Raw genomic sequence first — 26728 nt, forward strand, 5'->3', positions numbered from 1 at the left:
AAAATCCTTAACTGGAAACAAAATGAAGTCCTTGATTATTTTTTTATTACAAAGAAAACCACAGACCAGCAAACAATGTCAATACATCAATGCAATCACAATGAGGTAATATCTCCAAACACAATTTCCAAAACAGGCAATTAAGACTGACAAAATTGCACATTATGTAGTTATTTACAGCCACAAGGGGAAAAAAAAGTAATCTACCAAAACACGTTCACGAATGCTCAAACTGTACACACAATGTATTTATTTATTTATTTTGCTTCTTTTTTTTTTTAACAAAAAAGGGGAAAAAAGACCTGTCCAATAACGTCGGTCAGTCCCACATTATGAAGTCTGAACAGTTCTTGGTCCCAAACGCTTTTTTAATTTGGCACCCTTGTAATGTATATTTCTCAGGATATGGCATTATAGCGAACCATATGTTAAAAGTTAAACCTATCCACATTTAATACAAATATTGTATGAATACGCACACTGAAAGGAGCTTTAGCTTGAAGTTTAGCAGACTAACTGCTGAAGTAGCAGTTTTATATTTTAAAAGGACACACACACACACAAATTAGATTAATGTGCTCGGATTTGAAGCTTGATTTGTACAACTCCTGGCTTTTCCACTCGTAAGAGTCTTAATCAAATAGAACGAGGGTGCCAGGAAATAAGATTATTTTTGTCCCAACCATTAGTAAAAGGAATTTAAGAGTTTTTTTTTTTTTTTTTCCGCTTGAGCATAGATGTCTCTCACCATAATGGGACTGCAGTTTGGATTATTAAACACAACTCCTTTCATCCTCTGAATTATTTTCCTCTCGCAATGGCATTATACTGCATCAACTAAGTATAAACAAAAATTTTCACTCGACTGACTGGTAGACGACAACCTGATAATGATATTGATCACTCGCTGCAGTATTGATCACTTGTTGCTGTAATATTAAAAAGGCACAAGTTGGTCATATCACATTATAATCAACAGCAGTTATTCTACCGTTTGTCGGTCTTTTCATGCATTTGTTTTGACAAAATCCCCCCCAAACTCTCTGCCTTCTGAAACCATGTTGTTCCTGAATCATATTTTCTGTAGACAATAGCGATTGATTTAACAAGTGGGTTACAAACACACAATTCAGGGAAAAGCTTCATATTTTGGACACCACAAAGGAACCAATAATTGTTGTTACATGTCTTTTAAAGAAGACACACCAAAACTGGTGTGGTTTTACATGATAGTAACAAAAAGTAGCATCTCAGGGAGGCTTTTCTTGGTCCTTTATAAGTCCACAATTCCTTTTTAGTCTTTTTCAGAACCTTAAACCTCAACTCTGTTCGGTCACCTGCATATGTACAGTTGAACTCATCCTGGTTAAATGTCCTTGGATAAAAAAGGGCTCTTCTCTTATAATATAGCTCAAGGTTTTGTTGAATAGTCGATTGCCTGACTGAAAAATATCCACATCACATTTTAGGTGCAGTCCCTTTGTGCACACAATGTGGTGCCTGCTTTGGAACAGTTCATGTTCACGTCAAATCGACTTTATGACCTGCAAAAGGTTGAGAAAAACACCTACAAAAAAGCTGCAAGATCACATTAAATGTCTCTTCAACAACAATATCCTTAATGAAAACGACTGTTAAACTGTTACCATGATGGTAAGATATTAAAAAAAAAACATTTTAAGTAAACATAACTGAAGTAATTTTACATGTAGGACAAAAAATGTAAGCCATGTCTCCCAACAGCTTTTGAGCAGAATCTTTTAAAAAAATGCTTTTTTTTTTTGTTAAATCCAGCTTAAAAGAGAGAGGGGGAAAAAGAGAGAAAAAACTATAAGAGAGCAGGCAAAGGAGTGGGAGACAGCTGCTCTTTTGGTGCATATTTGGCAAAAAAGGGCAAAAAGATGGTGAGCATCACTCCAACAATAGCTAACATGTACCCCCAGCCGATTTGGCACTCGCCGGCATTGTAGATGTCCGAGTCTCCACAAAAGGACCTGACGAGTGAGGAGTTGAGCCCGAAGGGGTAGACCAGCAGTCCTGCAGCCATGATAAACACTGCACCAAAGACACAGACAAGAATGAATTAAATAGAGCACATTATAACGCTGCTCAATGGAGATTATTCACAAAATGTAATACATTTCAGTTAAAAAAAAAAAAAAAAAAAAAAAAAAAAAAATATATATATATATATATATATATATATATATATATATATATATATATATATATATATATATATATATATATATGATACCATTTAAAATTAACTTAATACACATAAAAAAATAGGTATTTTCAGGGCAATTTGCATGTAGAAATTTAACTAGAAATGATTTTGGTGACTGGAAAAGTTGACACATTTAAACATACACTAAATATGCACCATAACATCACCTACTGAAATTGCTTTGATATGTAATCCTGAAAGTGTGCAGTGAACCTCACAGCCACATGGGGGCAGTAGAGATTTTACAATAAAGGCTCTTTGCAGACAGTGATTAATGATGGCACATTATGAATTTCTTACATAATGTGAAAATGAACTGCAACTCAGACATGACCAGAACAGGCAATGAACTGAAAGTTAACTCTTTTTTTTTTAGACGTTTAACGATACTCGTCTACTTTTATCAATTGTTTTCTTTCACTTTAGATACTTGTTTTTAAATCAGAAGACTCACTGGTGTTTTCTCACTTGCCCTTCTCAGACAACTTTTAACTCCCTACAAAATGAGTCACGTTTCATGGCCCAAAGCACCCAGCACGCTTATCGACTATGCTTCCAGCAATCATTATCACGCTAAGTCAACCTGATCTCTTGCTGGCTTTTGGCTCAATGTCAGGTGTCAGTGGTTACCGTTGTAGAGGTTGCGGGTGCACTGCTAAAGCTTGGCTTTCCAGTGTGAGATATATGTGTCTCATTTCAATTGGATATCTGTTGATCCAGTTCAGGGGTGAGGAACACATGACGATAAAATGACAGACAAGCCTATTTCTTTGTCACTACTGCTACTATAAATTATTCTCTGAAAACAAGAACCTTTTTTGAAATAACCGTTCATGGTCTAATTCAAGAACTGATGAAAGAGGCTGACAGATTGTTATGATGTGATGGGGCGAGACTGACAGTCATTGTTATGCAAGGATGTGCAACTACATTGTGCTTCATAAGGCAGACACACATCTTTTACTCGTTATTTATGCTAAAACACACAAAAGCTGACTATCTAGACCAGTCCCCCTAATTTATTAAGATAATAGTAAGTGTCCTGGCAATCAGTTATAGGAACTGTTACATCCCCAATGACCTTGTTAGAACCATCTACCAAGTTGAGAAGAAAAATAGTTGAGGTGCGGAATGAATGTTGTCAACCTTAATCGGACTGATGAGAGAACATGAAGCTATCATAAAAGATAATGGGAGGACCTAATGGAGAGCTGTATTCCTACAATGCCATCCTTCAGACTGAACATTATTTAATTTATTCATTTATTTATCATCCTCGTGACAATTCCTTACGGGGAAATTTAACAAATGTACTTTTCTTTTCCCCCAATGCTGAAGTCAAAGCTCCAACATCCACCTTTGACGGACGTCAAATCCAACAGTGAGTATGGTAATCCATTTCCTTTGCTTCTTCATTTTTATAGAAATATGTTTGTACTGCCCCACTTGAGGAAATCTAAATTTCAATCAAAAACATATAGCACCGCAACGGAGTCACTCACAACTGTCAAGCCTTCAACAATGAACTGAATTAACCTTGAATCTCTTTCTCAGTGTCGAAGCGAGAAATGGAAAGCTGCTACAGCATGCGCAAGCTGGTCAAGCAGCTCCACAGCACCGAGATGGAGATTGAATGAGTTTTTGGAGCAGGAAGATGTGTGATAACCTGTCGACCATGCGTGACACTGAATCCATTTCATCACACTTCTTACACGGTAACAGGTTTCTACAAAAACCCCAACACATCTAAATGATAGGATTGCTCATGTGTCACAATAGCAACTACCAAAACTCCAACGCCTCCTCCTATGACCTTATATTTTTTTCTTATCTTCATGTATATTACTTTTGAAAACCATTATCCTGGAGTCTTGGACTCATATGATTAAATAGAGGTTGTCTGGTATCCAGCTTAGTTCTGTCTGACAAACAAATACTATTTTCCAATCCAAAGAAAACCACCTGTCTAGACAAGTACCATACAGTTGCTCCCGTCGTAACCTTGAATTGAAGGAGAATGATTCACTGTTGGAACACTACCGTATTGTAAAATCTCGGCGAGGATCTGAGAAGAGACTGGCAGCTTAATTAACTTACATGCTGTCTTGAGTGTGCCCTTCAATAGATGACATATTCTTTGAAGTGCTTTATAATGAGTCGAGCAGGAAAAGCACTACAAAGACATTGAAAAATAACAGGGAGTACATGTTTGAGAGTTACGGCCGGTGAGTAAATATGAAAACAGAAACAGAAAATAATATCCTTGTTTCCTCAGACTTACACGTCAGACGTACTGAAGGCCAGCCAGTCTGGTCAATTTTTTTTATAATTTTTGGGGAAAATGAATTAGACCAGGATTAGAATGGTTCTCGATTTGAGTTATATATGCGCACTTTGTGCCGAGTATGCGCAGGAGAAAATTACCTGCTGCCACGGCTCTCTTCAAAGACAAATAATGGTACACCCACACCAGATTGATGCCTTCTGCAACCACAAACCTGTTTTATGATAAAGTACCTCAACCGCAGCAACACATTAACATGAAATGGAAAGTATGTGCTTGGGTCACATTATTTTGCCTTTCCTTCAGCATTTCCTTAAAACAATATTTATCATACACAGTAACTGCAGTAGTGCTATGATCTGTATACGTTTCAAGAGAATTAGGCCATGGGTTCTGACAGAAATACATATATAGGGTTAGAATTTATATTATCAAGATTTTTTAGGTCAATCGCATCACAGAATTTAAATATAACCAATAACAGATATGATGGCAGAATCTGGCAGCATGTCTATTTAAAATATTTTTGTATTCGCTTTATATTTCTGTATACAATGTATAGAATACCAACAAACATATTTATATAATATTTATAAAACAAAGCATATTTGCCATGTAAACCATCTTTGCTGAGCCCAAAATTGACAGAGATGCTCAGGTTAAACAAAAAAAAGAACAACGAAACCTGGAAAGTATTCAAAAAACATCTTGGAACAAAAATAATGGATGCAAAAACATACTTACTTAGGGCCTCAGCTATTGAGTAGTTTTTGTGTATACCTTAAGTATCCAACAAAAAATCAAAATCAGATAAAAATAAAAAAAAATCTGGCAAAAATAAAAAATGTTTGTTTTCCCTCGGTAGAAACATTCGATTTTAGACAAATTTCTCACCATAAATTTTGGTCCAAGAGACATATTCTCTGGCTGAAACAGCCCATTTGATTCATCATGGTTTGTTTAAAAAAATATCAGTTGGAACAGCAACTATGTCAGCATCAAAGTATACAGCGTCAATTACGTTTATCACACTAAAAGAGAATGTCTTAATTGTCATTGTACACAAGTATACAACAAAATTGGTCCCGCTGTTCTGATTGGTGCATATAAATAATATGTAAAATAAATAATATATCGATAAGGAATAAATACGAATGAATGGAAAACATAGTTTCACAGGAGTGCAATTGCTATTTTCATTGTGTTCTTGTTTTATTTTTATTCAGAGAAAAAGCTGTCTCTTGGTCTATCTGGCTTTTTTTGAGCCTGAGTTTTTGAGTTTCTTTACCACCGCCGTGGCGTTGATGTTTCAGGAGAGGTCGTCAGAGATGTGGACTCCCAGGAGCTTGAATGAGTGGACATTTTTAAAGCTTTCCCCGTTGATTCGCGAGGCCGTCTGCAATGTTTACGAAGGTCCAGGATCAATTCTTTTGTTTTTGTGGTGTTCAGAGTGGGGTGATTCTCTAGACTCCACACTGACAGTCTCTCAACATCAGGTGGACTAATCTCTGGACCCCAGTGGTGTCGTTAGCAAATTTGATGATGGAGTTGGAAAGGTGGGCTTTTGTGCAGTTGTGTGTGTAAATTGACTACAGTAAAAGACACAGTACACAACCTTGTGGTGAGCCAGTGCTTCATGTTATGATTGGAGGTTGGTGTGCCCTATATGGACCACTCAAGCGCTGTTGGCTAGCAGCTAATTTATTCTAGACACAGGGGCCAGATCACTCTGCAAATGATGACATTAAACCCGATCCTCGATTTTGCATGAAATGCCAAATATCATCCTATCAGATTGAGGTCATGTCTACTGTATTAACACTATAAAGTGGAGTTATTAATTGGACGACATATTTTACATGGCAGTAAGAATGTGCAGTCACAGGCTATTCTGTCGTATAACACTATATGCAAAATAAGAGATTCTTTAGGGTATTGAACAACTAGATTGGCATCAAAGCACTAATTGCATGCATGGTCTTCACAGAGAAACACAATGACAAGGAACATGTAGGACCTTGCTAGGTGCTACTAGATGACAAACTTGAGCCTCAAGCTCTACATTACAGTTTTTTCTCTCTTTCTTCATTTCACCTTCTTCTTCCAGTTCTCGTTTCCACAGCTAGGAGCGACCATAAATAACACAGGTGAGTTGTTTTGTCTTTACCACCAAGCTGATAATAATAACCCAGATGTGATCTAGCGAGCTGATGTAAATTAGGTACTGATTTACAGCAACAGCCTGGGGCAGTAAGTGCAACGTGACCCACATACACAAATATATTAAATGAACAAAATGCACATGTTAATCAGTTAATTAATCAATCAGATGCTGGGTTGGAAAATTCTGGTTATTTTCCCCTTGGACGCTTTCCATGGGAATTGCAATAATCGGAATTTATGGAAATATTTGAGATATAATAGCAATAAACTGTTAGGTTACAAAATTGCAGTTCAAGGGGGCTAAATCTTTGATTAATAGTGAAGTAAAGCTGCACAAGTTAAAAAAAAAAAAATGCTTGCAATATCGATGTTCTTTATTGAACATATTTTTTTTTCATTTATAAACGAGTTATTTTGTATTCTCAATCTCCAAAGCTGAAGATTTCCGGGGAAAACTGTAAACAAATCTTGGAAAATAATCAACCAATCATCTATTTCAAACCATCCAGTCAGATTCTGATGTCATTCATCCATTCACAACGTATCCATTTGCATAGAATTCGCTGATCAATATAAACTGTAATATATTCACTAATATGGCCCTTGCTTGTATTACTGTATGTTCTTATTCCATGTGTTCATCTGTTTTACAATGTGTTTCCAATAGTGTTTAACACTACAAAGTAGTACCAACATTGGTGTATAAACTGTTGGTTTTGTGATCAAATATTTGCTTGCCCACTGTGTCCACATGACAGTCCAGTCGTCAGTCTGAGTGACTCTGTGATAAACAGACCAATTACTGAGCAGTGATTGACCAGTCCACAGACAGGCCTGCTCATTCTAAAGATAGCAGAGGCCTTTTATTGCCCTGCTAATCTCTCCTATCACTCTGTATTTTATTTCCCCCTCGTCTTCTCTTCCTCTTCCCTGCCCCCCCCCCCCCCCCCCCCCCCCCCCGTGTGTACAGACCTCAAGGTCATCTGTATTTTCTTTCACCTCCACTGTCATCAGTGGACAGTTGCCAGTGAGCCTGAACACATTTAGTAGGCACACTTTGAAAGCTCTCTTAGGGTTAAAAGTCCTTTTCCTGGACATGACTTTTGAAGTTGTTGCCAGCAGCGTCGCGGCATAGCAGCTTGACTAGTCTTTCGACTGCAACTGTTGCTCCCGACTCACAATACAGTACAAACAACGCAACATTGTTGTGAATTCACTTTCAATCGCCAATTCAGGATGCTAACAAATGACTTAAAAACACCGACAGTGACGTACGTCACCTGCAGTGTTTATCAGTGTGTTTATCAGTGTCTAGGGCTCCGTTATAGCTGCGGCTGGCATAAAGTAGTTGCTGGCAAAATAGCGGCGCTCAAGTGCTCCATATCGGCTGGTGTGATAGCTCTAAATCACCCTGCACACTTTTGCTTACCTGACACAGTTGCTGTTCCTACTGATCACTTTTAACAAACCATGCTGACTCAAATATTCTGTTTCAGCCAGCACATTCATCTTGGACCAAAATTTACAGGGAGAGATTTGGAGGAGGTAAGCAGTTTATACAAGTTGGTCAATGTTTTATTTGAATACTCAATATTTGATTCAAATCTCCTGGAGGATATTTGAATACCAAAAATCAATCAATAGCCGCAGCCCTAAACAAATGTGTTAGGAAAAAGAAAGTACTGCTAAATGATCCCAATGCATGCTGAGACATCTGAACTCCGACAGTGATGGCAAAACTCCATCCTGGGAGCACTGTAGCGATGATGACACATGAATCTCACACGCTGCATCCAATCTATCAACTTAATTACTTCCATTTCCATATCCCCATTTTTTATACTGCAAATTAATTCAAAGCTCAGACAAATTGCTTGTCCTTGACTCCCTTATCCCTTATGAGGTAACCCAGAGAGCGCATGCGGTTTGTGTCAATGCGCAACCTAACCAAACCTAATCTGCGGCTCAATCCATCTCGCCCCCTCTCACATATTGAATTAGCATGGGAGACAGGCTACTTCACATGCATGGATGGCAAAATAAATAATAGTACTACTTGAAATAAAGTGGCTATTACATTGAGGCCATCAATCAGGGAAGAGCGAGCATCAATGTTGAAACAATAAACAAACAAGCAAAAAAAATAAATAAATCTGTGCACATTTATGTGTAGGTCAATAGTGGGCCATTGTTTGTGAAGAAGTGAATTCAACATGTTGACAGCCTTTGCCCCTAGGCTAAAAAACGACACCTCGAGCCCAACCAGAAATGTCATTTGTGACCACGGGCACGACTTGTACACATTGGCATTTAAGTTCATATCCGTGCACCAAAGGTGACACTTGCAAATGTCACATGGCCAAACCCAGAAAACAGGTGAGGCCTTAAGCAATGTGATGTCAATTTCAATCAATAGCAAGTGGGAAAATGGCAACTCCTGTGATGGATGAAAATGTGTAATTTTTTCTACTTAATCTATATTCCACAAAGGCAATATTAATCTGTGTTTAGACTAGTGGGGGACACATAAAACCTATTCCCCTTCCCCATTAATTTCAGTATAATCAATGGTCCATCTGGGCACTTATTTTACAATACATGATTAAACTAAAAATAAAACAAAATGTTTGATGTCAAATGGTAAATAATAAATTACATGAAAAATAAGCAGATTGATGCCGATTAAAGAAATATCTGCTGTGAAATAAATGTGATTAAAAATGCATACCTTCAAAGCAAAGGAAATATGTAGAGGTTGTGCCAAGTGAAATGTCCTTGGAGGCTCCTGGCATTACATGGAACCATTTCTGAACATACAGCACATATGATGTGGAGTGTGTCATTTGTGGGTCTGGGGGTTTTGGTTGGAGCAACAACATAATGAACCCCTACAGGAGATGTGGGAGCCTGCTGGGTTTCTGTAATGAAGTTCTGCCGTGCCAACACTCCCTGAACCGCTGATATTAAGGAAAAATGGAAAACCGTTAGCTTCATTTTCTACATCCTCCAAACAGAAGACCGGTTCACATGAAGGAGATGATCTCGCTCCGCAAACAATGCATTTAGTTTTTTGAATTTTATACGGCGGCATAATGATTTGATCTGCAGATCAAGTTCATTACAAGAGAACCCCCGCCACAGGGTTCTGTCACGGATCAACAGCTAAGATAAAAATGAGCTTCCGGAGGCCTTTAATGTTTCAAAAAGGGTTCAGTAGACATTTATTGATCCCGATTTAGATCATACTTCTATTTGCGCCGCACTAACATTTCTGCTTAATATTTATTTCCCTTCATGTGGATTCTTTTAATCAGACTTGTAACTCAAAAATAATATGCACCATCTAGCTCTTCACTATACCATTTCCATTTTCTATACTTCATGCCATAGCTGATGGCCTGAGCATATCCGAGCTGAAACTGAGCAAGTCGTGTGCTTTAAAACAAACACAATCACACTGCTGAACGATTTCAACAAACCTAGCGAGGATGTTTTGGAGGTGTGCGAGGACGCCAGAGTACCAAGACAAAAACATGCAAGCCCCACACAAGGGTGTCTCGACCGCAGGGCAGCCATATTAACCGCTAGGTCACCCTACTACCTCATCTGATATGTCGACTGAAAACTAAGGAGCCACAAACAAATCTTCTTCAATTCCTTCTCAGCAGACAAATGGCCTCCAGCTCCCCTTCAGATCGATGGCGTGCTTTCAGACTACTAAACGAAGGCTTAGGTGTCCAAGACGAAAAGATGACCCGGGTGCGTAATAAAGACCACCACAGACACACAAGGGAGCGGAGTGCTAATGTGGTGAAAGCACTTCCTTGGTTACAGCAGACTTCATTAGGGTAAGCAGTGCAAGCACATGGAATGATTTAAGTCGTGGTCGTCTTTCAGGGTAGTTTGTGATAATATATCAAAAACTCTAAATCTAAATAGCTAAAATAACTAGAAAATAAAGACAGAACGCAACAAAGTGGTTTGGATTAGTTTTAACTGCTATTAAATCGTCTTTTTCATTTCTTTATACAAATTTGACCAATGAAAAGTCCCTCGATCCATCAGTACCGCATTTTCCGCACTATAAGGCAAACTTAAAAGCTTTAATTTTAAAAAAAAGCTGATAGTGCGCCTTATAATCAGGTGTGCATTATATATGGATCAATATTGAGCTTGGGATTCGTAGATGGAGAATGAAGTGATAAAGTAAACTTTACCTGTTTCTTTTGCGTGTTTACAGTTGAACAAGGTTGCTCATATTGACATTGAGTTCAGAGATATTATTGTTATTACTTTGAGTATTACTATATTGTGATTGAAAAAGTTTTAAAATATGTCATTCATTGCGGGTGCGCCTTATAATCCTTATATATGGAAAACGTTTTAAAAAATGTCAATAATTGAGGGTGCGCCTTATAATCCGGTGCACCTTATAGTGCAGAAAATACGGTCATTTAAAGAATTATGAGACTCACTCAGAATCGTCATAATATGACCAAGAAAATACTGCATATAGAATGGCAGAAAATGGAAGGGAATTTTATGTAATATGTATGAATAGTATCAAGTATGAATAGTTTCCTCGAGCTTTTATAAGTTTGCTTTAATACAACCAGCAAAACCAAAACACATCTGATGCAGTTTTTCCTTCATAAACCATATATACCAGTACTTTTCCTTCTGAGCACCAGATGTACACATTAAGCAATTAAACATATGCTGACATTCCAGAACTGCAAATTTAGTCAACAATTGCTTTTATTATTATAAAATTATTATAAATGATAAGTTCTATGAAGGTTACACCTTTTGTTTGCACCAGGTGTAGGAATAATAACTGTGGCATCGATTCCTTATTTTCAGAATTTATTTGGTTCTGTAAAGTAGTTTAATTACAATATCATAATCTAATGACAGCTAATTGTTGGATCCATTATTTCTGTTAAGTTGCTTTTGTTTGACTTGGCTGAACTTTTCTTTGATGTCCGGCCAGTTCTTGAATGCCTTTTAAAGGTCATTGATGTTTTCACCCCTCTCAATTTTGGGCAAAGGCAGAAATTGTTAAACTGTGGCAAAAATGCTTTATTTTATTAATAATTTTGATACTCTATAGGTAGTATAACAGAACATGTTTAAGACAAGCCATGCAGTCGGAGAAAAAAATGGCCCCTGAGAGGTGACAACAGTTGACAGATAACACCTTTTACTCAAAATGTGCATTAAATTCCTATAAAAATCTGTGTCAGACTCCCAGGTGTCAAACTTCAATCACCTCATTAAATATAAAAGCGGCTTTACTTCGTCACTTAGCAACAACAGGACACCCGTACTCTTTTCCCACTTAACACTGGGAAAAAGGGAGAATGCAGGCTAATTTGGGTGGCGTTTAACTGACATCACTTTAATGACCTGTAGCCTTGGTGTGGACCTAAGATGACAAAAGCATCTGAAAGAGCCAGAAAGGTTCCTGGACTCGAGTCTATGAAAAACGAAATGTCGATGTTCATATTATCAAGGAACCCTTAGCTGTGGCTAATTTTAATGAGCCAATGCAGTTCAGATGAATGACACATAATATAAAAGTCCCTCGAGTGAAACGCTGACAACTATTCACGACACCTCATTTCACCTCAGCTGAACACTATGGCACGGCAGAAGAACTCAATCACATATAGAAATAACCATGACATTTTGGTCACAAAATGTGTAATTATCCATTAGAATGTGATCAAATCTGCTATGAGAACATGTGTCTGCTCAGCAATCCTCACACAATACTGACTCGAAAGGGCCTATCCAATGTCTTTTGCTACCAGCAACGGAACTCCAGATGATCCTGCAAGCCGACAGCCTCAACTTCTTCCAAATTTGTAGGTCAACCACAATGCAACTGCCATTTACAGTCATCCCATATACAATATGGTAGGTGTTTCCTCAATCATGTTATTATGAACAATTTGGCCCGAGCTAAATTTGACAAATATGTGCAAAATAAGACACATCACTTGTGTTACCCGTCACAAGTAATTTTCCCCTTCTTTTGTTTGTGGCTAATTAGGCAGTTCAATTTAGTGCCTGTCTTGATTAACGGGAAGCTATTTGCAAAGACACTTTGTGCATGAAATCATTCTTATAATTGACAAAGATTATGCAAATCGACTTTTCAGTCAAACTTGCACCATGTCCTCGAAATGAGTGTTGGCTTTATTCCGCGTCTGCAAGGCTGCCAGATACACTCAAGGATACTGAGCAGTGGTTGTCACAATAGGCCGCATCAGGTTGAAGGGTGCCTCGCTTTTCCCCATCTTCTTGCTATCCCTCAGCTCAACCGTTGCAGACAGGTTAAAGACTCTCCATTCGTTAACGTTGACATTTCCATTGAAGCGGCATACGGCTTGAGCTGTATTGTGGCATTCATTTATTGATGAATTTGGAAAGCACTGCAGAAGCAGAACCAGAGTGAGGCGCTGCAGGACTAATGCCTCGGAACAGCAACACATTGGCATGCACTAAGCTGCAGGAAGATCCAAATGGAAAACCAATACTGTATTGCCATAGAAACATCTTTGAGAAGTCACTTCCACATACCATAATATAATCTGAGTAATACGACAGTCCGACACTTGCACAGTTGACGTAAAAAGATGTCAAGGGAAACCATAAAGTAAGTATTCTCTTACTTTAGTAAAGTAAGTACTAAGGTAATCAATTAATTTCTTAATCCATCCATTTTCTGCAGGCGCTTATCCTCACATGGGCCGCAGGCTTGCTGATGCCTATACCAGCTGTCTTCCAGCAGTAGGCAGGGGACACTCTGAACTGGTTGCCTGCCAATTGCAGGGCACACAGAGACGAAGAAGCATTCACGCACCCAATCACAGCGAGGGACAATTTATTGTGTCCAATACACATACTATGCATGTTTTTGGAGTGTGGGAGGAAGCCAGGAAAGAACCTGCCAGGGCTCGGGGAGAACATGCAAACCCCACACAGGAAGGCCGGAACTATCTGGCTCCACTGAGCCGCCCAATTACTTTATTTAATAAAGTAATAGTTTTGAATACTTGGCTCACCAATTATTTTAGGTACTAAAGTAAAAAACTACTTTACTAAAGTACCTAAAGTGATTGATTACTTTGGCCAATTACTTTAGTCCTGAATTACTATAGTAATTAAGTACCTAAAATAATAGCTTACTGTAGTATTTAAGTAGCGGAAGTGGTCAATTACCGTATTTTCCGCACTATAAGGCGCACCTAAAAGCCTTATTTTTTTTTAAAAAAGCTGATGGTGCGCCTTATAATCAGGTGCGCCTTATTTATGGATCAATATTGAGATTGGGATTCGTAGATGGAGAATGAAGTGATAAAACAAGCTTTACCTGTTTCTTTTGTGTGTTTACAGTTGAACAAGGTTGGTCATATTGACATTGAGTTATTATGCTATTGAGAGTTCAGAGGTATTATTGTTATTACTTTGAGTATTACTATATTGTGATTGAAAAAGTTTTAAAACATGTCATTAATTGAAGGTGCGCCTTATAGTGCGGAAAATATGGTACTTTAGTATTTAAAACATCAATAGCTTCTTCATTCACCAGTAATTTTTAGACCATTCTTTAGCCAAACACTTGAAAAAAAAAAGCAAAAAAAAAAAAACTTGTCTTATCCATCTCTAGCGGTGGACATTTCGTCACTTGCTGTCTAGTGAGGATGACATCATAGATGATCAGGTTTCACGTAACTGCCAATCACAGCTCGCTTCTCTGACTTGGTCATGTGACGTTTGTGAGTTGATTCATGATTGGTCGCCCCCTATTGATGAACCGCCTCTGACAGAGTGTCTGTCCAGGGTACGAATTCCCAAGCCCGTGCGAGTAAATGATGCCCAAAATGCATGGCCACGAATCCCAAATTCCACTTCACCACTAAGCAAATTTGACTAGTGTGTACCCTGTGCAAGCCAAAGCATGTGTGTGTTCTTCCGTCAGCCACATCCTGGCCACTGCACATCTCACGCGTGGCCTGTACTATCTCACAACACCATCTGCTTTGGCAGCCAAACGACCTACACTAGGCCAGGTCCCTGCTCCCAAGATGAAGAAAGCAATGTTGATGCAGGATGCTACAGAAGCTTCTCAATCCAGATGTTGCCCGTTGGCAATGTCTCGACATGACGGCGCACGACCGGATTCATGAGGCTCCCTGTGCCTGCAGCTTTGGCTTGTGACCCGCTGTCTGTCTATTCCCTGCCAAGCCCATTAGCCATGCGCCGTTTCAGTCAAAATGCCACACGCTTACTAACTGATCAATGGCGTCTCAAACACTGGGGGGCTATTTCACCCTGTGTTATATGTTCCTACTTTTTTTTCTCTCAAAGTGTCTAAAACAGTTTGTGGGCTTCATTGATTAAAACATGAAAAACAATCAATCAACTCCGTGTTCTAACAAAGCACAGACGTAGCGTAATTCAGTTTGCTGCGGCTGTAATCTTGTGTCTCTTTGTAATAAAACAGATTAAGGCTAAAGCTAAAGAGTAGTATTTTTGGTCTTTGGATTTCCTACAGGAAAAGCTAAGATAATATAAACACAAAGACCAATTAATATTTCCACATTATTAGAATGAGCGACCATACATTTTTGATAATCAACATTTTTGACTTAAATTTGAAATTTGATTAGCAGCCACAATATAGCACATTTGAGTTTAGCATGGTTTGTTAAAATGTGATCAATTGTGTCGGCATAAAAGTGTGCAAAGTCATTTATGTTTGTCTGGGTAATATAAGTTATGGAGCAGTCACCATGTTTGTATTTTTTTGTGTGAGAGTTCCTGCTACTCTCCTCTCAGTTTCTTTGTTCTAGTTAAATCAATTCACCCTCACGCCATAACAAAAGTACCCTTCAACAGGTTAAAAGGTCATATCTCATCGGAAGGGTTATGACAATATTTTATGAATATTAATGTTCATTAGTGTCGCTTTAAATAACATCTGATTTAAATCATGCTTCTTTTTTTTTTTTTAGCAACAACTAGGTCCTCCCTAGCAGAGATAAACAATAACACGAGCAATTCTTGTTTCATATTAATTCTCAGAATAGTAAAAGTACTATACACAGAATTTTACTGTATTTGTCTCCACTTTCATCGACAAAAAGACCGAAATCACCCATATTTGTCCTCATAACACAGCTAATTTTCCACTACAAAGGTTATACCAAGAAGTCGGAAGGGGTTTTCGGGCAAGTCCTGAAATCGAGACACTTATAGTCTTTGGGTTGGGATAAGAAGCCCGGGAACATTATGATGATGAAAGTTCTATGGATAAAAAACGTCAGATGGACTGATACAATAAGCTTGGCTGCATGTTCGTATGAGATACTATATCTTGAAAATTTGCCAGGAAAGTGAAGAGTAAAACTGTGTGAAATATCAGTTTTAAGAGCTTTGATACAACAGGCTGGCCTTCAGCATACTGCTAGTTTGCACACGCACACGCAAGACAATCATCACTATGTGTCAGAAGCTGAGATGATACCTTTCATCTGCAGCGTAGGCTGACATGAAACGCAATAGTCTGTTATCAAGCATCTCTGGCGGTCCAGATTGCTCACATGAAAAACTGAATTCTTGCCGATCCCTTTATTCCAAATTGGAAAAGCGAAATGCAGATGACCATACAGTGCAATCAAATCTCAAACTGCCAGTATGAAAAATTTTGGCACGGCATGTTTAATTTGCTGTAAATGCTGATAGGAGCTACGCAATTAAAAGTGTGTTAAACCAAGACCTGCGCACATGTTTTAGATGCCAAGGTTTGAAGAATGTTAACTTCATATCAAACATTATGTGTTATATTAGGTGTCATAACCAACTGCGGCAATTTGGAATAATTGAGCTGTGGTTAAGGGGGCAAATTAACAGCTGCAATTTTCACAATGGCACCGCACCCGAGTTGTTTTGGCTGTTGGCTATTTTAAAGTCTATTTGAGGGCATTTTTTGTCTCAGCCAAAATACAGTGATATGATAATTGTGCATACTAACACGTTATGTTTTCCTGTATAAGACCATTTATGGCAATACCATCATAGCATCTGTGGTAAAGAACAAACATTGTAAAATGAATCAAGAGCCTTTTTTTTCATCTTAAAATTCGAGGTTATTTTAGATGGCTAGTGAATGACTGTTTTGAATACAATCAATCAATAATGGGAAGCTTGAAATGAGATTAAAAAAAAAAGTGATTGGAGCAGCACTGTTTCTGTTTCCAACATTCACAGCCTCTTGTTTTGGCAATTAGTACGCATGACCAGCTCTTCATATCCCGGCAGTGTTAATGTGAGGTTAGATTGATGATGATGACGTCTGATGTGGGTTGACAATGAAGGCTTCATTTCCATAATGGATCTTCAGAGCCTCTTTGATGAGCTGTTGACAGAGGAGAAAACAACAAGTGCCTTCCATTTATGAGTGATGGAAGAGCAGAAAATCAGCCGATCCCGTGAATGACTCCATAAGCATTTTTTTTTTCTCTCTCTCCTTCCCACACTAACAAAGAGTAGCAAATGGAGCATAGGTTTGAAGGAACCCGCTTACAGCGACAACTATCTAACCTAAAGCTTTCTGTCACTGAGGACAAAGCTTTGTCTGCTTCACGCATGCACTTACAAACACACTCATGCTTACACAGTCCTCTCCAACAGCACACACACGCATACACACCTTCTAGGTTTACTGCCACAGAGCAATGGGCTGGATGAGATCCCCGCACAGCTTAACATCTGGGCGCTTTGCCGCTGATGCCCTCATAAATAAAAGATAACTTCTGCCTGCTGCGCACAGTCGCACTCATATAAATCATGTATATGGATTTTCACTTGCCTTTCATTCTCTTGCAACCCCCATCCCTTTATTTTTGAACCCTTTTCTATCACTCTCCTTTGCTGTCTTTTTGCCGTTCTACAGCTTGGGTTTGAAGACAAACGGAGATTGCAGTTAATTAGAAGCTTCGATGGTGAGAAGAGAGCCCACCTAGGCCTTGCTGACAGGTTGCGGCCATGCAAGTTTTCCTGCCGGTCGTCAGTTGGTGCTATATGCTAACGCATTTGTTTTAGCACAGTCAATACAGATGGCAATGACAGATGTTGCAGAGAATGTGTCAACCTGATCAAGGTGACAACAACGGCAGATTCAGTTCTTCGTTAGAAATACCAAACCACAGTCGACCACAGTCGCCATCATTAAATAAATAAATATATAAAAGTATCAAAGCACTCGTATTTGAAAACGACAGAGACCTTTGACAGTTTGAACGGATGCAGCATGCGAAGAACTAATCTGACAAAATTACAATTTTAAAACATCTGTCAAACAGTGGCTGGTTCCTGTTCTCAAATGAGGAAATATCTATCCTGGAACTGCTCCTGGAGTGGCCGTCTTGTAAAATTTTACAACCCTCTGTGGCCCTCGAGGGACCAGGTTTGCCCGCCCCTTAAATACACCAATCAGACATTGCCAAAGCGGAGGCAACAGCACCTCACATGCTAAAGTTGTGGCTGCGAAGTTCAACTTCAAAATATACAAACCAAATAATATACGATACGTCAATGCAGTGGCCGTAGTACGCTTTTACTTTGAATTTAGACGCCACAAAGGTGGTTGCTACCAGCTAGCTTTACTCCTCACGACTCCCACAGCATGTCTCTACCAACAGCAACACACATGATTAGAAAATTAAATGCAATCGCTGATTTAAGGACGCTAAGAATCCGCTATTCAATTATACTTTCATTGTATGATAGAGCACAAGTCTGCAGCGTTAGCTGCTACGTACTTGGTGCATTCAAATATAGTCACACATTTCACTCAGACAGAAAAAAGCTACACAATGCATTAAATGTTAATAACGGCAAACATCTAAACACTGTGGTATTTGTATCAGTCGATATAAAAATGACTTCAGTAAAAATGTTGGTAAGATTGCTTTGATTTTTGTCTAAATTACAATAAACGGTCCATCAAGTCACTCACGTTTTTAATATCTACATTTGTCACTGTCTTGGAAAGAAGACTAACATAGATCATGATGATTCTTTGCATATCTGCAGAATGAAGGACAAATCATTGTCCTTTGAATAAAAAAGTTTTGAATCAAAAATCAATCCTGTATAGAATCGCAGAAATCCAAAAATCGTATTGTGAGACAGTCGAAGATTCCCACCCCCAAATACTGATGATGCTACGTTGATTAGAGTTGCAATGATTGATCAATTGATGGACAACTAATTCCATCTATATCCATCTTCTAGAGCCGCTTATCCTCACAAAGGTCACAGGCTTGTTGGTGCCTATCCCAGCTTGCTTCAGGTCGTAGGCGGGAGACAGCCTGAACTGGTTGCCAGCCAATTGCAGGGCACAAAGAGATGAACAACCATTCACGCACCCAATCACACCTTCAGACAATTTAGTATGTCCAATCCACCTACCATGCATATTTTTGGAGTGTGGGAGGAAGCCGGAGTGCCTGGAGAGAACCCACACAGGCTCAGGAACATGTTTTTGAAATCTGATTCATCAATGAATCAATAAAATAATCGTGTAAGTGCCAGCTTTAGGTTCTGTACTGGGAAAAGCGCAGTTTACGGCCCGCTGTCTGCCGAACGGTTAAATGGTCGATGGGTTTAATCCCAAAAGAGAGCGAGAACAAATCAACGTGAAATAAAAAGAAGGGCTAATTACATTGAGGCTCCTCGGGCTGATGATAAAGGATAATTACATTTTTTTATATTCCTCTTGCCATGGCCGAATACGTTTGCTCAGATATGGCAATGTAACCTTTAATGAACACCGTCTGATTGATGAGGCGCCTCGCTTTCTCTTTCCAAATGATTACCGATCACTGTTGCCCCTCCTTATACGCACAGACATACATGAAAACAAGTCTGCACGTCTTCGCGCGACACTTGAAGACCCTCATTACTCATATCAGCAGATATTAGCATTAAGACAGAATATAATTAAGGACTAAAGAGCAGGGCTTCAGCAGGGATTCTATCCATCTGTGGAATGAGTTTACATCCACAATGACAAGGGTGTCAGCTCCAGACAATACTAGCCCGTATCTGTCTTTCGAGACGGAGCCGTTGAGATGTCGCCCACATCTGATAGTCGTCTTGTTTCCAGAACAAACAATGCGGAAAGGAAATTGTCAGCTAAGTACTTGGCAGAGCAGAAGAACTCGCATTTGATTTTCCTCACTCCTGGATACGTGACAACACCTACACTCTCGGTCCAGTTTATATTTTAAAGATGATCTCAGCTTAAGAAACCTATTAACCCGTCCGTCCAGTTTGACGGCAAATGAAATGGCACAGTAACCCCCTCCTCATCCTAAACCGCTTGTGTCAATTCCCGAGATGAGGAGTGTAAGAGCAAGTGTACACTACGTGTCTGTATCTGCTTTTCAGGTCTCAGCCCTGACACTTGACAAATGCGGCGCCCCCCACTAAACCTGGTTACTGGCGGGTTGGCCAATGACTGCAGCTATTGGCTGTTTAATGCCCCCGCAATCCGATTACGTCTTACAGAGGTTACGTTTGCCAGTCGAGACGGAGATGGATGGATATTATAAACGAAGGCAATGGACAGCCTGAACATTTTTGAAAAGGTTAGGAAAGACATAAACACAGCTGGGCTCAAGGATGTCTGAGGCTAAATATGCCAGCCCCCAAGGTCGGTAAAGTCGCGGGGGAGGAAATGATGCAAGTAGCAGGCAGGCTTCATCACCTCCATCTTAGCACGCCGCCAAACTGTCTGTGAGACATCTACTTTTACATGACTGATGAGCTTCAGATTCTCCTTTCGACGTTTCATGGGAGGACAAAATGTCAAGAAAAGATTATAGCACATCAGGGCTTCAGCTATCCTACAGAAATGCTGATCAACATTTTTTAACTTACATTTAAAATATGCTGAACAACCCACTGCTTTCCTCTCTGGAAACACTGGATTTTAAACATATTTCCCGTCATACCTTTCGATATATGATACACATTTGCCACAAATTAGGACAGCCTATATGGAGCACTCAAGCACTAATCCCCAGCTTGGTGCACAATGGAACTTATCTTTAAAATATTGTCTTTGTCTTGAAATCAAGTCCAGAAATGAAAAAAAAAAACTCAAATAGAAGGTGTTTAAAAACATTTGACGGCTTTATTTGACATGCTCTAAGTCTGTGTACTTTTCTCATGTACCGAGAACTACTAAAACATTTAAAAATTGTATGAAAAGTCCAAGTTGTCTTTTAAACAGAGCACTACTCGAGAAAAATAAAATGCTCTACTCTTATAAATCTTAAAAGGGAACAAGTCGTATGTACCGATATTTGTAGCTACGGTGCGAGCATCCCATTCACATAAAATGTAGTCATTGCCGATTGCAGATGACAAGGTTGTTAACAAAACGCCCAAGGTGGATCGTGTTCTCCAAGAGGTGTGGAGAGCCGTAAAGGCACAGCGGTAAAAATAGATTCTTGGCAAGAATCAATGCAAAGTAATCAAAACATAATTGGACATATAGCGAATAATTGTTACATTTGAAACAGTCCCAATAATTTCAGGGGAAGTATCATCCACTTTGGAGCACCGCAAATTCAACTGTGACCCTTGCTGAATTCTTTCAGGAAAATGTTTGCCGACGAACTTTGCCTGATCCAATAATTGTATTCATCTTCTTTTTTGTCTTTAAGCTTTTCTGTGCTTGTGGAACGGTCCATTCAGAGACCGGGAACTATTCTACATTGTCCTGAAAAGGCTTCAGTCCAATGCTTGCAATCAATGGCTGAGAACAGGCCAACCGAGGCTTTCTCGGGATAACACAATTAGCCGTGGAACGTCCAGGCCCGACCTCTTTCGCATTCAGCTTCTGTGGGATTGCCGGCGAGTCTAAGACTTCCACCCATACAAACCATCAGCCTATTACCATGCAAAACTGCACCTTCTTCTTTCGGCCAAGACCGTCTGAGGCAGCGGCATGAAAGAGGTCGCTTTCTTTGTCCCGTAGCCACCAACGCGTGTAATTTTTATGTGAGTGGGATGTAGGCTGTGAGCAAACACACCTCGTTTAGTTGAAGCTATTAGAGGACTTGGCCCATATAGTGGGAGGAAAATTTGTAATTGTGGCCCAGTGTGAAAACTGAGGAGGAAACAAGGCTAGTTTGAACTTAAGGGAGTTTAAGATCCATGATGCTGTTTTTGTTCTTGTTAAATATCCGTGCATAACCCTGGCGCTCAATGGCAGAGAAGCGGAAAATATCCGTGGCATTTCTTCGATCAGGATGGCTTCATTGGATTAAGGTTGAAATTAGGCATGCACCAAATTCTTTCCCATTGAAACTTTTCCCGAAAATTGCAAAAAAATCAATAAAATACATCCAAAAAAGGAAGTTGTGATGATGCAAAAACCGCTGCCAGCAAACTTCTGTCTGAATTTCACACATGCACCCAGGAAAAGGAAAGGTGCGTCATTCTGTAGGCAATTCTGTAAAGCATTTTAGCGGGTAGAGAAAAGAGGACAGCCTAGATTTCTTTTCTTTCTTGGGACAATTGGTGAAAGCCAACTTCAAAATAAACACACCAAAATAGTATATGCATGACAATGCAATAGCCACAGAAGTTAGCCCGAAGTTAGCATTTTCACTCTCCTTTCAAGGCCAACAGAATATTGCGTGCTATGTTGATGTAAATATGAATGGAATCATATGAAAGATTGATTTCCGTTCTTTACTTTGAATTGCTGTAGATAATTGCTTTGTTATAAGTGTGGAACACTGCCATCTAATGGTCACAGTTATCACTACAGTGCTCCATTGGCTTATATTCGGTAAGCACTAGTCAAGGGTGTCAGCTCCTCTCCATAAAAAAAACCCAACAAAAAAACGTATTTGACCAGAGTTTTATTCTTTTTTTTATTATTATTACTATTTTAAAGGACAAGAATTCTCCTCCATGGCACTGAATGAGCTAAAGACGTTAAGAAACTGCTAATCAATTATGTTGTAATTGTATGATGAAGCACTAGTCTCCGGAAATAGCACAAGGTGCATTCAAACAGAGACTAGAGTAGACTTTAATAACTGCATATGTGCTTCCTGTTATTCTATAAAAGCTGCCATATATCAAAAAACAATGATAGGGTGAAATTACTTTGATATTTTACTTGATTATATTTAATATGTTTCCAATAACTAACCAAATAACTAGGCTTCTGTCTTCCATTCTAGTAGGTGGTATGTCAATAAATCAAAATAAAGAATAAATGTACTTTTTTTTTTACATCTAAATATTCTAATATTAACCCCAAAAACTACAGCAGCAGACCCCATTAAAAAGGTAGATGCAAAAGAATAATATTCAAAGTCAGAATATGCAGTTTTATTTCATTTTCATCATTCATTTACAGACCTGTGCAGGATGCTGGGAGTTACCATGGAGTCTATTCCCGAAGTCGAAAGGCTGCCGGAAGGCAATGTGCGAGGAGAGCTTCTTTTTTTTTTTTTTTTCTTTTGGTCTTCGATTTTTGGCCAGTCATTTCTCATTTTTGTTTTCGACCAAACATTTTCATTTCACTGCATCCCTAATTCACATACTTACAGTTTTGGGGCTTTAAGCTGACCCATAACACATATTGAAGAGTGCACAGCGAGTTTTGACAAGGAAAAAAAAATGCAAGCGTCACAATCAATTCTTTTCCATTGACGTCATGCACATGAGTATATATTGTGCTTCTTGTCCTTGGACAAGAACACTAGTCACCAATTCTAATTTCATTTGCTCCTTAAACTTCAACACTTCAAGTATTGTGGTAATAAATAATTATCACATCACAGGAAAAAAAAAGATCTAAAAGCAAAGGTGGGGGCGGGGGGGCTTTTGAGCCGTCATTGGCAACAATGACAACAGCATTGCTTTTGGAGGACAAAAAGTGGTGAAAATTTGTAAGAGAGAAGTCAAAGAAACAAAAAGAGGATCAGACATTCGGGGATTGGGGGTAGGGTGAAGATTAGCATGAAAACTTTAAAACAAACTTTTAGCATGGCAGGAAATGAATGGTCTACGTGTTGACAAATCCTGATCTAGTTTTACCGACAGATTATCCTATTTTTTTATATCCTATAAAGCGCACTGAATTATAAGGCGCAGTGAAGGGAGTTAGACAGAGTTATATTTTGGACATTTTCATTTAGAGGGAAAACTATTAGTTCACCAGATATATACTAATGTATGACTGCACATTAGGAGAAAAAAAATCAGTGCAGTAATTGAGTCAAACTTTATAATCGAAGGATTGTAAGTGCCCCACAATATGGTATATATCAGGGGTGTCAAACTATTTTTTATCGTGGGCCACGTTGGAGTTGTAATTTATGTCACAGGGTCGGAATAACAGTAAAGTCAAATCATTTTTAGAGTTTCTCGCACACTTACCTAGTTTTGAAATAAGAGGTCAGTAAAAACTGTTCAAAACATTTTTTTCCCTCCCAAAACTCTCAAACGTTGAGGACAACTTGCAAGTTTGGTATTTTAACCAGAAACCAGAAGTCAAATCAGCATTTTGCGGGCCACATAAAATGATGTGACGGGCCAAATTTTGCCCTAGGACCTTGAGTTTAACACCAGCGATATATACTGTACACAGTTCTGGAAACTATTAACTCATTCATTGCCAGCCATTTTCAGACCTCGTTTGAAAAAAAAAAAAAAACATGTGAATAAATAAGTACTAGAGACCGAATGTCTAGATTCTGAAAAGACCTAAAATGACGTCTTTGGGACTGAATGAGTTCAGTATATAAGATTTAATTTTATCCAACAGTTTTCTCTCTCTTATCTGCTATTCTGCTTTCCAGCATTTCAAATGAGCATAACTAAAGAAAAAAAAAAACATTGAAAATATTTTGCCATATTATTAAGCACAGGGGGAACAGGGGATAAACACTAAATTTTCATTCTGCTTGATACTTAGGAACATGGTGAATTGTCTTGGTTTATGCTTCTAATAAGTTTGATAATGAATGAACTTTGGTATCTCATCTCTAATTCATTTTGATAATTTTGGAAGTGATGAATTTCTATGGGTGAGCCTGTCCCCTCCAGGGTCTAAATTCACTTTAATGTTAATAGACACTCTCATTCAACTGACTATAATAGGTTTTAATAATGCAGAACTATTCCATACAATTCTACTAAATTTCCATTGTGCAAATCATAGCCTGAGGCTTTTTTTCCCCCAGCTTGTCTTCTCTTGTCTGACCTGCAGTTTCCTGGCGCTTGTATCCCGAACGCTGTGAAAGCTTCAAATAACCTCTAGCATTTAATCCACTTTAAATTCTCGTTTTTCTTAATTTAGGAAGATCCCTCTCTCAAGGGATTCTTCGTTCGCTTTCTTTGTCTTTTCTTTCAATCTATAGTTTCGTCCTGCTTGCTGTAGTCTGTACATGTAGTATAAATCGTCTGCTCGGGAAGCGAACGGAATACGGATTTCACTGTGTGGTATATTACTATACATGTGATAATAAAATCTCTTACAATCTTTGAATAGTACAATCTCCATACTATTTTTGTTACATCGCTTCTAACTCAGTCTGCTAAATCATCAATCATGTACCTGCTAAAATGGACTCATTTACAGCTGCCCAACTGAAAAAAAAAATAGCATCATAACTCAATGTCAATATGAGCAACCTTGTTCAACTGTAAACACACATAAGAAACAGGTAATGCTTACTTTATCACTTCATTCCCCATCTATGAATCCCAATCTCAATACTGATCCATATATAAGGCGCACCTGATTGTAAGGCGCACCATCGGCTTTTTAAAAAAATTAAGGCTTTCAGGTGCGCCTTATAGTGCGAAAAATACGCTGTATATATATATATATATATATATATATATATATATATATATATATATATATATATATATATATATATATATATATATATATATATATTTATATATTTATATATATATTAATGGGACTCATGGTTAGGTTTTTGATCATTTAAACTGGCGTCAACAGCGCTCAAAGGGTTAAGGTATGCACAAACACACACCATTTTGGTTGACACTGTCAGAGGAGTATTGTTATTACTATAAAGGCTCACTGACACAAAACTCGCTAAAAATGTGTATCAAAACTAAGCATATTCCCATAAAACAAAAAAATTACTTCTAGGCTGAAATTATAGACAAAATAAAGAAGAACTAAAATTATGGGTCGCCGATTCAGATCAGCAACATAAGTCGAATCGTAAGTCAAAAATAAGTCATCGTCGTTAGCTAAATTAGCGAAACGTCAACAACGCGAGCCCAAAGCCAGGCAAGCTCTCTTTACAAAGGATTTAATCAACATAACATGAACCAACCACTTCAATTTGCTTTGGTTTTGCTTTAATCATCGAGATATAATGAGAAAAATGTAAACATCTGTGACATCAGGAACAAGATTGACGTCAGCATGGCGTCACTACGCAATCGTCCAATATGCATACCAATTCATGCCATAAATGCACAAGTATATATCACTTTTAAAAAAAACTGTATTCTTCTCCTAATAACAGCAAGTGCATTTGGTGAATTATGAGTATACTATATAAGGTGTTGCGTGAACTTTTAGCGTTTATTTCTTTATTTTTTGCATGAAGTCATGGCGTCTACCAGTAATATCTATTTACGGAGTTAAAGTAATTCGGTTATCTCTCAGCTTCAGATGCCACGTCTTTTAAAAGTCAGTAAATGTGCAGTATTACTTTGCAACACGCGAGAGATGTGACAGCACCTGTCGCCGTTAGCAACTTGATGCCTTTTGGTTGCCCGAAAAAGAATGGACGTCGCCATTTACCGTGAAATGAAATGACATTTATAATGTCTTGCTTGTCGCGCAAGTTGTAGCTTGATCCCATTACTAAGTATTCAAATTATATTTCGATAAATCCTCTGAGCTCGTGACCCACTCTCCTCAAGAGGAGCTTTTCTTCCAGATGGCA

At 38.6% G+C, this 26728-nt stretch overlaps 1 protein-coding gene across 1 annotated transcript in view; it reads right to left on the reverse strand.

Annotated features, from left to right (window-relative positions):
- Window positions 1-23: 23 nt before the first annotated feature.
- lhfpl7 (LHFPL tetraspan subfamily member 7) overlaps window positions 24-26728 on the reverse strand; it is a 66278-nt gene continuing 39573 nt past the window's right edge. The window contains exon 3 of the mRNA XM_088440001.1: window positions 24-2055. Coding sequence (XP_088296127.1) covers window positions 1829-2055 — 227 coding nt within the window. The 3' untranslated portion in view covers window positions 24-1828. The remainder of the gene's footprint in view (window positions 2056-26728) is intronic.

Source organism: Hippichthys cyanospilos, chromosome 18, assembly GCF_059441005.1.
Source record: "Hippichthys cyanospilos isolate Australia breed blue-spotted pipefish chromosome 18, RoL_Hcya_1.0, whole genome shotgun sequence".
In the NCBI taxonomy this organism is placed as follows: Eukaryota; Metazoa; Chordata; class Actinopteri; order Syngnathiformes; family Syngnathidae; genus Hippichthys; species Hippichthys cyanospilos.